Here is a 17,806-nt window from a genome sequence, read left to right on the forward strand (position 1 = left end):
TAGCATATTCCAGTATGTGCGCAAAGATCTTGACACCAGAATAAGAACATAAGAAATAGGAGCAGGAATAGGCCATCTAGCCCTTCGAGCCTGCCCCGCCATTCAATAAGATCATGGCTGATCTGTCGTGGCTCAGTTCCACTTTCCCGCCCTCTCCCCATAACCCTTAATCCCCTCTCTTATCAAAAACCCAGCAACCCACGTCTTAAAAATATTTAGCGAGGCAGCCTCCACCACTTCAACGGGCAGAGAATTCCAGAGATTCACCACCCTTTGCGTGAAGAAGTTCCTCCTCGACTCCGTTCTAAACCGCACCTCCCTTTATCTTGAGGCTGTGCCCCCTAGTCCTACTGTCTTTTTTGAGCGGGAAGAGTCTCTCCACCTCTATCCTATCCATCCCATTCATCATCTTATACGTCTCAATGAGATCTCCCCTCATTCTTCTAAACTCTAACGAGTACAAGCCTAGTTTATTCAGCCTCTCCTCATAGCTCAACCCCCTCAACTCCGGCATCAGCCTAGTAAACCTCCTCTGCACTCCCTCCAAGGCCAAAATATCTTTGCGCAGGTGCGGCGCCCAAAACTGCACACAGTACTCCAGCTGCGGCCTCACCAATGCCCTATACAGCTGCAGCAAGACCTCCCTACTTTTATATTCAATCCCCCTCGCTATGAAGGCCAGCATCCCATTCGCCTTCCTGACCACCTGCTGCACCTGCAAGCTGGGTTTTTGCGACTCATGCACAAGGACCCCGAGGTCCCTCTGCACCGTCGCCTGCTGCAGTTTTTCGCCACGTAAGTAATAGTCCTTCCTACCATTATTCCTACCAAAGTGGACCACCTCACACTTGCCAACATTAAATTCCATTTGCCATTTCCTGGCCCATTCGCCCAGCCGATCTAGATCCTTCTGCAGACTCTCCACACCCTCCGCACAATTTGCCGTTCCCCCAATCTTGGTGTCATCAGCAAATTTCAACACCCTACACTCGGTTCCCTCCTCCAGATCATCTATATAAATGGTAAAAAGCTGAGGCCCCAGCACCGACCCCTGGGGCACTCCACTAGTCACCATCCGCCAATCCGAATAGCACCCGTTGACCCCCACTCTCTGCCTCCTATTTGACAACCAATCCTCTATCCACGCTAACACCCTACCCCCAACTCCATGTTACTCGACCTTCTGCAATAACCTCTTGTGAGGTACTTTGTCAAACGCCTTCTGAAAATCCAGAAAGACCACATCCACCGGCTCTCCTCTATCCACCGCCCTAGACACATCCTCATAGAACTCCAGTAAATTTGTCAGACATGACTTCCCTTTAATGAAACCGTGCATTCAATTCAGAACAGACAGCAACCTCTAACTTGCAAAGGCTCAAGGCTTATACAAAGGCTACTGAATGACTACTGAGTGTACCCTGTTCATGGATGACTCCTTCTGTGCCATAACGATTCTGTGATCCTGTGACTTGTATGATTTTGGATTCAGGATCCACAGATACCCAAGATAGACAGCCAACTATTTGAAAGTAATTTTAAAATAGTTTATTAAATTTATCAAAAAGCAGTAGCTTAGATACGATGCACTGGTTAGACAGAAAACACATACATCCTATGACAGCTGAGGGCATTTTACTGATCCCAGTGGATTAACGATAGTTAGCACAGAATGTATTAATTTCAGTAGCTTGTAACAGCAGTATTCAGTTCTCTAATTGAAGTGTTAAGGAACTCTTCCCTTAGTCTTCTTCCAGTTCACTTTCCATTTGAAAGCGGTAATTGCCTGACCAGCACTGCCCCTGTTCCCAAACACTTATTAACATATCTTTTTCTGGAGGTTGGTAGCTTTCCCAGTGAGCATCACCTATTCAAATCCTTTCAACTAATTTATTTATTAGTCTCACAAGTAGACTTACTGTGAAAATCCCCTAGTTGCCACACTCCAGCGTCTGTTCAGGTACATGAAGGGAGAATTTAGCATAGCCAATGCACCTAACCAGCAAGTCTTTCGGAGGAAACAGGAAAACCCGGATGAAACCCACGCAAACACGAAGAGAATGTGCAAATTCCACACATACAGGTACTCAGGAAGTTAAGGCTCCTCTTACCCCATTCATCACCCTGTTTGAGATCAATTTTTAAGCTTACAACGCATTGAAGGTCATTTCCTGCCCTTTCTAAACACTTGCACGGATAAGGGGTGCACAAGACACCGTCTGACCAACTTACCATCCTCGTCAACATGGAAGCTTGAACCAAGTGACCCTGACACTTCTGGGGACAGTTTAAAAATTGCCCTTTCAGTGACAGAAGTGTTAGCTTATCCATACTATGCAGAAAACACCAATTTATTAAAGATTTCATTTTCTTACAGACTGTGCTGTTATGGCACAAACACTGAAGGATATTTAGCTGCTTGTTGATTGCTTTGCCTTAGCCCTAAAGGTTTTGTCCTGACAATAAGTCTGAACAAGATGAAGATCTGATAAACTGTCTCTGGCTACATATTTCAAGACCCCACAGTCACTGTCAACAATACACCTCTGCGATCATGTGCGTATCTTTTCCAATAACACTTCTCTCACCAAAGGGCAATTTTTAAAAGAGCTGCCTGCTGGAGGATGAAATCAACCATTGTCTGGCATAAGCAAGCTTAAGAGTTTGGCAGTTCACTCACCGACTTTGGAAAGAGTGGGGAGCTTGTCTCAGAATAAAGACCAAAATTTACAAGGCAATGGTTCTTACATCACTTCTTTCAAGGTTGCAAGACTTGAACAACCTACCAGCGTCATGTAAGGTAACTAGAAACATTCCATCTTTGCTGTCTGAAATCCAGGAGTCAACTGGCTTGAAGGATTTACAAAATATTAGAAGACAGCGTTTGATCTACTTTTTCCGGGAAGACATATCTGGGCAGATTTCTCCAAATACCTAAGTTATAACTATACTGGAACTCTACTTGGTGAAAAGCATGGCTCATTTTAGCACTCAAGTCTACAGCATTACAGTTGGGATAGTGGGAACCTCAGGAAGTGGCCAAGATGGTTTTACCTACTCAGTACTCTGACTGCAGTTGGCTGTGAATATTTCAGCCTTATTTATGGGTTCTGCCAGTGTTGAGGTTGAGTAATGTTCACAGGGCCCCTCTTCCAATTAGTTTTGTTTGCCACCATTTGTGATTGGAAGCTGCAGAACCTTGATCTGATCTATTGATTGTGGGTTTGCTTAGCTTGGTCAAAGCTTCCACTATTCAGCATGTGTTGTAGCTTCACCCAGTTAGCACCCCATTTCTAGGCAGATCTGAAGCTGTCCTGCACTAACTGAACCAAAGTTGGCTCCCTGGCTTGATGGTAATGGTAAAGTGAGGAATATTAAAGACCACAAGGCTATAATTTGTGGTGGAATACAATTTTTATGGCTATCCAGTTCCGAACCTATGCCATCTAGCACACTTGTAATATCACACAATGGAAAACGTCTTTGACTTAATGATGAAACTTCTTCACAACAAGGAATGTGCAGTAATCATTCATACAAATACAGTCAAGGGTAGGCAGATTGGTAAAGATGAGATTCATTAAGCTTTTCCTCAATGTTTGATCTCTCACCACCACCATGCAAGCCAGTTTCCAATTCAGTCCTTCATGACTCGTTCAGTAATGATGTCATTAATGATGGACATGGAAATTCCCTACTTAAGGTAATTTTGTGCTATTCCAAGTGGTGTCAGTGTGAAGTCACTGAATGATCAGCAGAAAGGCTGGCAGATAATAAACGAGGTTTACTTATCCATGTTTGACCTGATGCTACTGCATGGGGTTGGTATTCAGGACTTCAGGGCCACTCTTTCTGGCCTCTGTACTAACATGCTACTACCTCTATTAGGTCGTGCCAGTGGGGCAGGATATATCACAGATTATGAAGAGGAATCTTGGACATTGGTTGTTACATATCATTGAAAGTAGGAAGTGGCTGCTTTTCATCTGTTTGGAAGATTTCCCAATTTTGGCGCAAATCTCCAAACATTACTGAAGACTCCTCTGCAAGGTCAGATGGGCTGGCACCTTCTGTTGTGTATCCCTTCCATTTTATTCTCATTATACTTATCTGTTTGAACAGCTGATTGACTTGCTAAGTCCATTTTAGAGAGCAGATTTCCTTTCTTAAATTGATATTTGTGAAGCCACTGGAATTTTACATAAATCTGGCATCTTCATTGTCACCAATATTTCAGTTTATTTATTAGTGTCACAAGTAGGCTTACATTAACACTACAATGAAGTTACTTTGAAAATCCCCTAGTTGCCACACTCCAGCTCCTGTTCAGGTACACCGAGGAAGATTTAGCATTGCTAATGAAACAAACCAGCACGTCTTTTGGACTGTCAGGGGAAAGCGGAACATCTGGAGAAAACCTATGCAGACACGGAGACTGCATGCAAACTTCGCTTAGACAGGAGCCCAAGCCAGCAATCGAACCTGGGTCCCTAGCGCTGTGAGAAAGCAGTGCCAACAACTGTGCCACCATGCTAAAAAAAGTTAAAATTCAAAAGTTATCATGGCAAAATTTGAACTCAATCCAGATTATTAGCCCAGGCTTTGGACTACTTGTCCAGTATCATAACCCATATGCTAATATACCCACAGGTGATCATGTAAAGACCTTAAACAACTATATATGAATCTCAAAATGTGGTTAAACTATTAACACTCATTGTCAATAAAAGTATTTATTCTAGATATAAGGTCTTTTGGAAAATAATAGTATAAATGTCTCTTCATATAAATAAATGCAGAGTTTGTACAATTCTATATAAAATAAATTGTTTTACATTTTACAGCAACTAGGAAAACTAAAATAAAGCAGTTATTAAATACAATGGGGGTATAATATATATAACGACCCTCAAAGATCAGAGGTGTTCAAATTCCCAGATTAATTCCAACTGATCTGGAACAAACAACTAGGGTGTAGGTGCCAGCCATTTGGACATTTTGCGAGTAAAAGTAATCCCAACATTTTGTTAAAACAGCTGTACGTCTTAAAAGTGTAGAAGTTAAGCCATTAGTGCTGTCATATATTTAACAACTTTGCTTGTGACATTTTTCTGGTGCTCTGTTCATCTGTCCATTTCCAAATTCAGGATTCCTTCCCCTCCAAAAGAACTTCAATTTTACAACACAAGATTAGACAACGGGAAATGGTTTTTGCCTGAATTGACATAATCCTCCATGCACAATAAATAAAGCCTGAAGGGAAATTCATAGGAATTTAGTAGTGTCATTCAGTCTTCTTCTCATGATTCATGGTTTTAATTCTGGGTAGGCTGAGAACAGATAGTTTGGTTTGGAAATACCACTCCAGTGAAGCATGATAAAGGCTACAGCCACAAGTTCAATTCATAATTGATTTAGAGGTGGGATTTACTTTGATATTCACAGCTCCCAATTCCATTTCATGTCATAAAATGATATGTACTCGAAAGTGGCACTAAGAATATCTACAGTGTTTGAGTATTGCTGAAAAACAGATGACTGTTGAAGCTTTTCAACTTGTACTTATCAGAACAGGTGCAAAAATGCCAAATTTCAAGAGAAACAACAATATACATGAGAAAAGGTATACATAGCAAGTCGGTTCTGATTGAGATGGTGCCATGGCGAATGCATCAGGGAACTAATTGTTCCCCTATGCTTTTATTTATTCAAAAAAGGTGTAAAGACAGAACATAGTTCTTTTGCCTATAGGAGACAAGTCTCTGCGTATGAATACATGTAACTTCTAGCAAGTGAACTCGACTGATCATTTTAAACTTGCTGGTGTACACTTGGCATTGTTCAACAAATGCTTCCGCATCACAGAATTGCATCTAACATTAAGCATTATGTTCGGAGTTTTGCATGCACAGGTTGGTAGAATATGGCCAGTAGTTTGCCTGTAAAGCATGGTGGCACAGTGGTTAGCACTACTGCCTCAGAGCCAGGGACCTGGGTTCGATTCCCTGACTTGGGTCACTGTGTTAATGGAGTCTACAGGTTCTCCCTGCGTCTGCATGGGTTTCCTCCACGTGCTCCAGTTTGTTCCCACACTCCGAAAGACATGCTGGTTAGGTGCATTGGCCATGCTAAATTCTCTGTGTATCCAAACAGGTGCTGGAGGGTGGCGACTAGGGGATTGTCACAATAACTTCATTGCAATGTTAATGTAAGCCTACTTGTGACACTAATAAATTAACTATGAACTTTAATGTTGCAGTCAAAGGGATATGGCATTTGATATGATCTGCCAGTCAATGGGACATACAGCCCACTTAACTGACATGATCCCAGCATCCTATTCTTATACCACATTACTCATTTGTGTGTTGGCAGAACATGCAAATGGTGGCAGAATGAAACTAGCTTCAACTGCTGCTCAAATTTGGCATTCTTGCATCTGTTCTGACAGTGCAAAATGAACAGCTTCAACAACTTGTCTCTTTTTCAGCAGTACTCAAGTTCTGTATTATCAAGCAACAAATAATACTGTGGATAGCAGCTCCTGTCTTCTATAATACACGTAACCAGGATACAGATGAGAAATATATGGATCTTGTTCAGGGAAATAAATATGTTTCCTGTTCTTTCATCTCATGTATAGTACTTTTAAACTATAAATAAAAACACTTTTTGTAATTTACACATTTTAAATAATTTCCTGGAAGAAACATGATTTTCAAAAACACAAATGTGTTGGTCAATTATTAAAATGAAAACAGAATAGAGAAAAGTGATCATACATATTCACCTTTAAGTGATTTTTAAAATAAGCATATTCCACATATCATAGTTAGTTTAAGTAAACCATTGGGAAAACACCAATAATAACTAACTCTTCGGGCCTTGACAACCAAATATTTCTACCTTGCAAACTTTAATTCTTGACTACAAGAACCATTTACTATAAAGTTCCTCAAACTAACACTTTCCTTATAATAGTTCTAAGATTGTCCTATGTTTATGCACAAATATATGCTTAATTGCAAGATAGGACAGGTGAGACATATTCAGAACTTTATTCCTTTCGAGTGGATGTACAGAAACTCAAGATTGGTAAAGAGGTAAACGGTAAAGTTGCCAAAGTCCCAGGTGACCATAAGCTCTGACTGGTGGTGATTTAACCTGAGGATCATCAGATCTCAGGCAAGGGGCAAGGTTGAGAAGGCAGGGCCATATGTGAATTGAACCTGTGCAACTTGCATTGCTAACCACCCGTCCAGCCAACTGAGCTTAAACTGACTGTGATAGAGAAGGTGGTCTATCAGGTACATCTTAATTTAAAAAGTGATTACTACACTTAAATATGAATTTGCAATTCTAGTTCACATATTCGTTAATGTTCTTCTAAACTGTATCTTAATAAAAAGTGGGAGCACCTACCTGCCTTAATGTCCAGATAAAAACACAAATTTGCCAAGAGCACATCTTTTGCTCTACTGTGGTCACTTGTCTAGTAACCTGTTCCAACTGGTAACATAGTATGCTGCATCCATGTAATCTTTGAATGACTTTTGGTCGATGTTCTGACCAGCCAAGGTGAGGTTAGATATTGGAGTTTGGTTTTTTAATCTTTCCCTATATCCTGTTTGATGGACATTATAGCTGTTTCTCAAAAATATTAACATAGGAAAGCCCTATTTAAAAGATATTCCAGTCCAGGGTGCACTTGGTTTAAATAATAGATTCAAGTGAGACTTATTTTCAGGTATCATTCTGAAATTTGTACAACCTTTACTTATGGATGACCATGATTTTTTTTTATTTGTTCCTGGAATGTGAACATCACTGACAAGGCCAGCATTTACTACGCTTCCCTCATTGCCCTCGAGAAAGTGCTGGTAAGCGTTCTTCTTCAACTGCTGTGGTTTAAGTCAATTTTCAATCAAATGGAGAGAATAGAAACCTGCATAAAATAGCAATGGTGAAATGTGGAATATGTTAATCAAAATCTTTTGTACATCAGTTTCTGGAGCCAACTTTGTGTTTCAAGAAATAGATACCTGGATTACAACGTTATTTGAATTCAAAGTTAAATCAGTGTGCAGATTTTGAATTTAAAGCTCTAACTTAGACCACTCTAGACAGTAAAATGCAGATCATTTACCAAATATGCCTTCAAAAATATCGGACTAATTGGAAAAAGCTTTTTTGTTTGACCCATTCTAAGGGTTAAAGGAATTAACTGCAGCCATCTGGAAATTACATGATAAAAAGCTAGAAAGAATTAAGTAGATTTGCACTACAATTTTCCAAAAAGAACAAGAATCCCATTGGTTTTTCATTTCTGTACTTAACTAATAAACATATGTGGAATTAGCAAATTAAATCAGAAATACTGATGACTTTGCATTTGTATGGATGAAACCAATTTGGTCAGCTCTGACTTGCCTGTGTTCAACAATCATGTGTTATTTTGGTTCAAAATTAAATGACTATCCAAAGTCAACATCATGTGATGTGCCAAAACTAATTCTGGTGAAATAATACTTTGGACAGGGTTATGAATAATAATGATAACTCTTATATAAAGTAACAGAAAATAGCAAGGATCATCTTTCTTTATCCCATTTGGAAACTCAGGTGGTCCATTCTGTAGATAGCAAATATGAACCAGCAAATTTTAAGTTGTGGCTGAGCTACACAATACTTTAAAATAAAATGTAGCCCAGTGGGGTTTGAGGAACTTCTTTGAGTTGATTTGTTCCTGGTTCTACATCAGTATCACATGAAATACTTAGTCTTTACTAGAAGTATTTCACATGATGTCAACTTCGGCATAACAGCCTCAGTGTGTGAAGATAAAAATTTAAGATTTCTTTTAAAACATATTTGTAAGACCTTGAATTTGAATAGAACATTAATGACTGAAAAGTTAAATAGCTGGCAGCAGTTTCTATTAAACTTCAAATTCTTGCTGTACAGTCAAGTGCCTATTTGATAAAACTTGGTGATATCAACAAAGTTACAACAGTTCATTTACATATTTAGACAATATTAAAAAATGCATGTTCCTTTTGAGATGTAAATATGTTTAAGCATGTTTCTGGGCACAGCTAACAGCTGATTTACCAATGTCCCATATTTAGTCCAATGCCGCTTCATTTTTATTAGAAGCTTGGCTTCCATAATAACGTTATGCTGGTGCTTTACGTTGTACCTGGATACATTTGCACTTATCAAAAGAAAGATACGATTTCACTTGTCTCATCCCAATGTTTAAATTTTCTGAGTTGATGTGGCAGAATTGATGAATTCACAGCATTCATATCATTCATGTTTTCTTATAGTGATGTCTCATTTGTTTGAGGTCTAGAATTTTCTTCCTCAAGCAACGCAATTCTTTGTTTAAGCATTCTCACTTGTGTCTCATGTCTCTCCACCATGGCCATCATTTGTGCTTCCAGTTTTTTCAATTTGTTTTGATGTTTCTTCTTTGCTTTCTCATAGGCTGCTACTAAATTACTACAATTAAAAAGAGTCAAAACAATTTACAAATTATATATGTGATGAAACTGTGATCAAAGTGATATACAAAAGCTGATTTTTTAAAAATCAATTCTTTAGGTCAGAAGTCAACTTTTGCATGGATAATGTTTTATAGTAGTTGACATGCGTGCTTAATTTGGACCATATTAATGGTCACTGTGTGCAGTTTTGGTTGCCGCACTTGCGGAAGGATATATTGGCCTTTGAGGGAGTGCAGAGGAGGTTCACTAGGCTGATACCAGAGATGAGGGAGTTGGACTATGAAGAGAGACTAAAGAGACTGGGTCTGTACTCGTTGGAGTTTAGAAGGATGAGGGGGGAATCTTACAGAGACGTATAAGATAATGAAAGGGATGGATAGGGTAGAGGTAGAGAGATTCTTCCCACTCAGAAAGGACAGCAGGACTAGAGGGCACAGCCTCAAGATAAAGGGGGGGGGGGCAGTTTAGAACGGAGTTGAGGAGGAACTTCTTCACTCAAAGGGTGGTGAATCTCTGGAATTCTCTGCCCGTTGAAGTGGTGGAGGCTACCTTGCTAAATATATTTAAGTCATGGGTAGATAGGTTTTTAACAGACAAGGGAATTAAGGGTTATGGGGAGAAAGCGGGAAAGTGGAACTGATCCACTTCAGATCAGCCATGATCTTATTGAATGGCAGGGCAGGCTCGAAGGGATAGATGGCCTACTCCTGCTCCTATTTCTTATGTTCTTATGCAACAACTGGTGGCTAGGAAGCTGAGTATGCCAAATTAATTTCAATAGTTTTTAACCCATTATAAAAGGGATCTTAAATCTGTTAAATAAACTTTTCAAACCTGATCCTTTGCTCAATATTCTTAATCAGAATGCTGCAAAAAAACATAGCCTGTAATTGCCCTTTGTTACAGTTTGAGTGAAATGTCAGTGGGTCCAACTTCTACTCTTGCACTATATAAAATTCCAAATAAATCAACATCTTTAATCTCAGCATTTATAATCCCATCACTGTAATTATCTAACTTTCATGACTAGGATTTGTTTTTTGTTACTACATTTGGTTTCACTTTTAGCTTTTCAATTGTTGCCTGAACATAGAAAGCAATTGTTTTCTCTGTCCCAACTCCACTTATTCTTTGGTTCTCAAGGTTTTGGGCTTTGATCCATGAAAAAACTGGGGTCAATTTTCAAGAAGAAATTGACTTCAACATGAGTATACATGGTACATTCCCGATTAAAATGTAGCACAGTCCTTTTATCAGGCTTTATAGAAGAAATAGAAATCTGGACATCCAATTCAACGACCATTTATATGTAGAAAACAAAAAAAGTCAACAAGAGCTTTTTTGTTTTAACTTGCATCGTACAGTGCTATAATGCAACTGAACTCAACCTTTAATTCTTTATTGAGTTTCCATTAATATGAAATAATACTGCAGTAGAATAAAAGTCCTTTTTATATTACACATTTTGGACTTATTTTCAATATTTATTGCAACCCTTTCTTAGTGTTAATTGGGTAGAGCGTAAAACTCTTTATACTCCAATTTAACACCAAGGTTTAATCCAAATTGAAGAAGTTAATATTCTAGTCCATAGGGTAGCCTTCTTTTAATCAGACCAAAATATGAGTTAATCACTGTGGCATATTGATCTTTAAATTGAAATATGGAAGAATGATCTTAAAAGTTTGACCTAGTGGGTAGAGAGAGGCACTACTTCGTGTGGCACAAAGCCATACCGATCAGAAGATCTAAGGTCCTATTTGTGGTCAGTGTTGAATTAATTGATCACAGCCATGATAATAGTTAGGATTAGCGGCCTCAGCCCCTAGGAAGAAAAGGCACAAAGAGAAGCAAACCAGTTTTTCTTTACAGTTATCTTAACTGTGCCAGAAAATATCTATATATGTCATATGTGGACAAGCCATACTTGGTCAAACAGACTGTTGACACAGGCTCATACTCAGAGTGGGACATGGACAAGATATCAGATAGCTGCCAACACTCCTTTAAATATATCAAAGCAAGATGCTGTGCCTTCAGGAAAGGAGATGAGAAAAAAATGTTTTTATATTAGGAAAAAAATAATCACAAGATGATGTACATCAAAACAAGTAAAAAGTGCACAGTTAGTTTGGATTCTGGGTCTGGCATGTTTCTTTTTGTGCTTTGAGCAGAGGGCTACCTCCTTGCTACTTACATTATTATACTAAGTTCCATTATCACTGGGTAAAGTGTTGACCCACTATACATTGGATTTGCAGTTGTCCAGAGTCAAGGGAGTTGTATACAGCAGCACTAGGTGTCAGCTCATGGAACTGATTTTCATAAAGATCCAAGTTGTTATCAAAGACCTCACTTAGAGCACGAGATGCTCAAGTTCACATTGGTTGCATTGCTACTGTGAAAATGAAAAGGCAGAATGGGAAAGTATTGTGCAATTCCACCCGCCTTGCTGATAGCCACTATTAAACTTTATATTATTTCATCTCAGCGCCAATCCTGTTTGAATCAGCTAATTTTGCAAGACCTAAAATAACAAGTCAAGTGTTTTGCTAGGAAAAGTACTATATTTAAATATTAGTTCTGTTCTTTTGCCATCACAAATCACATACCTGTTTGCTCTTTTGAGGTCATTAACAAATTCTGCAGACTGTTGATGTCGCACTTCACTGCTTTTTGTCATTCTTTCTAAAGCGGTCACCAATTCCTGCACACGGGATTTCATCTTTTTCTCTCTGTATACCAAAATACAAGAATAAACAGAACAAAATAATGCAAGGTTCAGAACAGAAAAAGATAATTATCCACCATATCCACCATCAATGCCATTATCTTCCCTACTGCTGGCATCCATTTTAGGACTGTTTCCTATGCTCGGTTTTATTTTTTCCCTTCAATGTTTATCCAATTTCCTGTTAAATTGGAATGATTGGATATAGGTTTGCTATTTTCATGCAGCTAAAAGCAGATTCATGTCCCCTCCCCTCGGATCTGCTGGTCCAGGTGGATGTTCCTGGCCATGACGATGACCCGCTTAGTGTGGATGGCACAGCTCCGCCAGGCAAGCTTCATGCCCCGGCCACTGGTGGGGGTCAAGATGCAGCACCATGATGCTGCGGGAGATCTGCCACTATTAGAAATCCACTGAGCTGAGAAGGAGGTAGAAGCGGGGGAGGGGTAGCATTATTAGTCAAGGATTGTATCGCAGTGTCAGAGAAGAAGTTTGATGAGGACTTGTCTGTTGAGGTAGTATGGGCTGAGATTAGAAATAGGAGAGGAGAGGTCACCCTGTTGGGACTCTTTTATAGACCTCCTAAAAGTTCTAGAGGTTGAGGAAAGGATTGCGGAGACGATCCTGGTTAGGAGTGAAAGTAATAGGGTAATTGTTATGGGGGCTTTAACTTTACTAATATTGATTGGAATAGCTATAGCTCTAGCTCATTAGAGGGGTCAGTTTTTGCACAAAGCGTGCAGGAAGGTTTTTTGACTCAGTACATAGATAGACCAACTAGAGGTGAGGCTATATTGGATTTGGTGCTGGGAAATGAGCCAGACCAGGTGTTAGACTTGGAAGTTGGTGTGCATTTTGGTGATAGTGACCACAATTCGGTTATGTTCACCTTAGTGATGGAAAGGGATAGGCATGAACCTCGGGACAGTAGTTTTAGCTGGGGGAAGGGTAATTATGAGGCTATTAGGAGAGAATTAGGAAGCATAGGTTGGACTAGGAGACTACAGGGGCTGGGAACGTCTGAAATGTGGAGTTTATTCAAGGAGCAACTACTGCGAGTCCTTGATATGTATGTCCCTGTCAGGCAAGGAGGAAATGGTCGAGCAAGGGAACCGTGGTGCACTAAAAAAGTTGATTCACTGGTTAAAAGGAAAAAGGAGGCTTATGTCAGGATGAGACTTGAGGGCTCAGGTAGTGCACTGGAAAGCTTTAGATTGGCTAGGAGGGAGTTAAAAAGAGCTAAAAGAGGACACGAGAAGACTTTGGCTGATAGGATTAAGGACAATCCTAAGGCGTTCTATAGATATGTTAAGAACAGAAGATTGGTTAGGGCAAGATTAGGGCCAGTTAGAGACAGCAGTGGGAAGTTATGTGTGGAACCGGAAGAGATTGGAGAGGCACTGAACCAATATTTCTCTTCGGTATTCACGCAGGGAGACATAAATGTAGCTGTGGAGAACACTGGGTTACAGGGTTGTAAACTGGATAGTATTGCAGTTGATAAGGAGGATGTGCTAGATATTCTTGAGGGTTTGAAAATAGATAAGTCCCCTGGGCCGGACGGGATTTACCCTAGGATTCTCTGGGAGGCAAGAGAGGCGATTGCAGAGCCTCAGGCTCTGATCTTCAGGTCGTCGTTGGTCACAGGTATAGTGCCAGAAGATTGGAGGATAGCAAATGTTGTCCCATTGTTTAAGAAGGGGAACAGAGACTTCCCCGGGAATTATAAATAGGTGAGTCTTACTTCTGTTGTGGGCAAAGTTTTAGAAAAAATTATTAGGGATAGGATTTATAATTATTTAGAGAGTAATGAATTGATTGGAGATAGTCAGCACGGTTTTGTGAAGGGTAGGTCGCGCCTTACTAACCTTATTGAGTTTTTTGAGAAAGTGACCAAAGAGGTGGATGGGGGTAAGGCAGTTGACGTGGTATATATGGACTTTAGTAAGGCGTTTGATAAGGTTCACCATGGAAGGCTTCTGCAGAAAATGCAAATGTATGGGATTGAGGGTGATTTAGTTAATTGGATCAGGAATTGGCTAGCAGATAGGAGACAGAGGGTGGTGGTTGATGGTAAGTATTCGTCATGGAGTTCGGTTACAAGTGATGTGCCTCAGGGATCTGTTTTGGGGCCACTGCTGTTTGTAATTTTTATAAATGATCTGGATGAGGGTATAGTTGGGTGGATCAGTAAATTTGCTGATGACGCCAAAGTCGGAGGAGTGGTGGATAGTGAAGAGGGGTGTCATAGTTTACAGAGAGACTTGGACAAGTTGCAGAGCTGGGCCGAGAGGTGGCAGATGGAGTTTAATGCAGAAAAGTGTGAGGTAATTCACTTTGGCAGGAATAACAGATGTGTAGAGTATAGGGCTAACGGTAGGACTCTGAATAGTGTTGATGAACAGAGGGATCTAGGTGTATGTGTACATAGATCCCTGAAAGTTGGGAATCAAGTGGATAAGGTTGTTAGGAAGGCATACGGTGTCTTGGCGTTTATTGGTAAGGGGATTGAATTTAGGAGCCGCAACGTCATGTTGCAACTGTACAAAACTCTGGTGCGTCCGCACTTGGAGTATTGTGTGCAGTTCTGGTCCCCACATTATAGGAAGAATGTGGAGGCATTGGAGAGGGTGCAGAGGAGGTTTACCAGGATGTTGCCTAGTATGGAGGGAAGGTCCTATGAGGAGAGACTGAGGGATTTGAGGTTGCTTTCGTTAGAAAGAAGGCGGCTAAGAGGGGACCTTATTGAAACATACAAGATGATTAGAGGTTTAGATAGGGTGGACAGTGATAGCCTTTTTCCTCGGATGGAGAAAGCTAGCACGAGCTAGCTTTAAATTAAGGGGCAGTAGTTATAGGACGGACGTCAGAGGTAGGTTCTTTACCCAGAGGGTGGTGAGGGATTGGAATGCCCTGCCTGCTGCAGTTGTAGATGCGCCTAGTTTGGGGGCGTTTAAGAGATCTGTGGGTAGGTTTATGGATGGAAAGGGATTGGTTTAGGTTAGAGGGTCATTGCTTTTTTAATTGGTTGGCGCAACATCGTGGGCCGAAGGGCCTGTTCTGCGCTGTAATGTTCTATGTTCTATTCACAAGCTGCCCTTCCAGCACCAGGTGCGAGTGTTCATCCAGGACTTCAAGACCAACCTGCATTTCCAAAGTTCTGCCATCATGGCAATGCTGACCTTGGGTGTGGCTTCAACAAACATGTAATGTTACGATCCCACATGATTCTATTGGACAAGTCAGACCCCAGCGTGAAAGTCAGCTCAAAAGATCCTAACTTATATCCTTTAAGAAACTGAAGAAATTCACAGCAGTCTATTAATTAACTTTTAGCAAAAAAATATTTCTTGAAGAAGAAAAATGAACTATATTACATCAGACAAATAGGTTGGAAAGATTTCAGAACAAATGATTGAAATATTCATGATTCTTTCACTCCAGCCATGTCTTTACAGACATATACAAATTCAGAAAAATTAAACAATTTACAATACTTATCTTATATTCTACTATTCAGGGTAAGTATGTAATACATGTGAACCAAATGGCACTGTGACACACCATGGAAAATAACAAGTGACCAAAGCAAATTCTATGGATTTCTTAACAACCCACCAAGCCAACTGGTCTCACTGACACACTGTCTTTCTCCATATTTGAAGAACTTTCCTAGGAATTCTCTCACTCTGAAGGCTTCCACAAGGATTTATCTCCAGATTTTAATATTGACTTCTGAGATTCCTATCCTCTGGATCACCTCATCTTCCAAGCAGATATTCAGACCTTCGGCCAAGCAGAATACCACATCTTCTAAACGGCGTCATTTCCCTTGCAGCCTGCAGCACAGAATCACAAACCATTGGTTGCCCCCTCCAAAACTCCGAGCTTATCTCAAGCTCACATTTCTTCACTTCTGCTCCCCACACCACCTTCTTTTTCTCTGCTCCTGGCTTACATCTTGACTCAGTGGGATCCATCTCTGATCTTTGTATTTATCGCTACTAGGGACTGTCATCTAGAACCTTATTCTGTCTCACTCCCTGGTTTTGAAGCTTCTCTCCATGTCCTGCCCCCTGGGCAACTTTCCCAGGACTAGTTCACCTAAATAAACCCATCATAATTTAAAAACCTTATTAATCTCCTCTTTGCCTTCTCTATTTGTGGAATAATTCCAATTTAAATCCTCTCTCAACTGTAATTTCTAATCCCTGGTAACATCCTAGCATTTGTGTTTATGCTCTTTTATGTCTTTGGCTTTTCTTTAAGAGGCCATCTATATCTGCACACGGTGCATTTACAAAGGCCTCATCATTGTCCTTGTGCAAATTTTGCATGACTTTTTGCTTTTACTCTATTTGTCTACTTAGAACAACCAAAACTGTCTTTTTAATCAGCTTGATCAAGTTGGATTCAAACTTCCAAAAGGATTATGTATTTTCACTCCTAGATTTACTGAGCTTGCCCTCAGTACTTTATACTCTTACTTTACTTACCCTCAAAGATCCATACATTTGGCTTCTCACTCATTACCTACATGTTTCAATCTTGCAGACAATGAAGTCAGCTTTCAAAGTATGCTGATGAAGCAGAGTTTGATCTCTCCACCACTTATTTCGAGCCCTTCTCTATCTCTGTATTGTCAGATTGCTTGTTGAATATTCAGTCACGAGTGAGTCAATTTCCTCCAGATGAATATTGGGAGACCAATGCTACTGTCTTTGGGCTAATAAAAAGTAAGCACAAATTTGTGCTGGGCAAATGGTACCTGACTAACAACTGAGCTAACTGAAATAATGAAAAGGGTGGATGAAGTAAATAGCATACATTAATGATTTGGACAAAGGAATTGAATGCAATATCTCCAAATTTGCAGGTGACACTAAGCTGGGCAGCAGTGTGTGTTGTGAGGATGCTAAGAGGCTGCAGGGTGAGTAGGACAGGCTGGCCGAGTGGACAAATACAATATAATGTGGATAAATGTGAGGTTATCCACTCAGGTGGCAAAACCAGGAAGGAAGATTATCTGAATGGTGGCAGTTTAGGAAAAGAGAAAGTGCAATATGACCTTGGTGTCATGGTGGAACAGTCACTGAAGATGGGCATACAGGTACAGCAGGTGGTGAGGAAAGCTTATGGCATGCTAGCCTTCAAAGCAAGAAATTTGAGTATAGGAGTAAGGATGTTTTGCTGCAGTTGTACAGAGCCTTAGTGAGGCCACACCTTGAATATTGTGTGCAGCTCAAGTCTTTTAGTCTAAGGAAGGCATTCTTGCTTTTCTGGGAGTCCGGCGAATGTTCACTAGAGTGATTCCTGGAATGGCAGGACTTACATAGAAAGACAGACTGGATCCACTGGGCTTGTACTCACTGGAATTTAGAAGAATGAGAGGGGATCTTGTAGAAACATACAAAATCCTGATGGGACTGGACAGACTAGATGTGGGAAGAATGTTTCTGATGTTAGGGAAGTGCAGAACTGGGGGTCACAGACTAAGAATAAGGGGCAAGCCATTCAGGACTGAGATGAGGAAGAACTTCACTCAGAGTTGTGAACCTGTGGAATT

The 17,806-nt window shown here is 40.3% G+C and overlaps 1 protein-coding gene across 6 annotated transcripts in view; it reads right to left on the bottom strand.

Moving 5' to 3' along the window:
- Positions 1-1,533: 1,533 nt before the first annotated feature.
- Positions 1,534-17,806, bottom strand: part of mcc (MCC regulator of WNT signaling pathway) — a 192,106-nt gene continuing 175,833 nt past the window's right edge. For 5 of the 6 annotated variants that reach the window (XM_080189013.1, XM_080189016.1, XM_080189015.1 and 2 more), the window contains 2 exons: positions 12,122-12,244; positions 1,534-9,504 (listed from right to left, as the gene is read on the bottom strand). In XM_080189013.1, coding sequence (XP_080045139.1) covers positions 9,324-9,504; positions 12,122-12,244 — 304 coding nt within the window. In that variant the 3' untranslated portion in view covers positions 1,534-9,323. Of the gene's footprint in view, positions 9,505-11,473; positions 11,544-12,121; positions 12,245-17,806 lie in introns of those variants that run through there. The other variant, XM_080189014.1, reaches the window with a different exon arrangement.

Source organism: Carcharhinus amblyrhynchos, chromosome 5 (assembly GCF_965287045.1).
Source record: "Carcharhinus amblyrhynchos chromosome 5, sCarAmb.v2.hapA, whole genome shotgun sequence".
NCBI classification, from domain to species: Eukaryota; Metazoa; Chordata; class Chondrichthyes; order Carcharhiniformes; family Carcharhinidae; genus Carcharhinus; species Carcharhinus amblyrhynchos.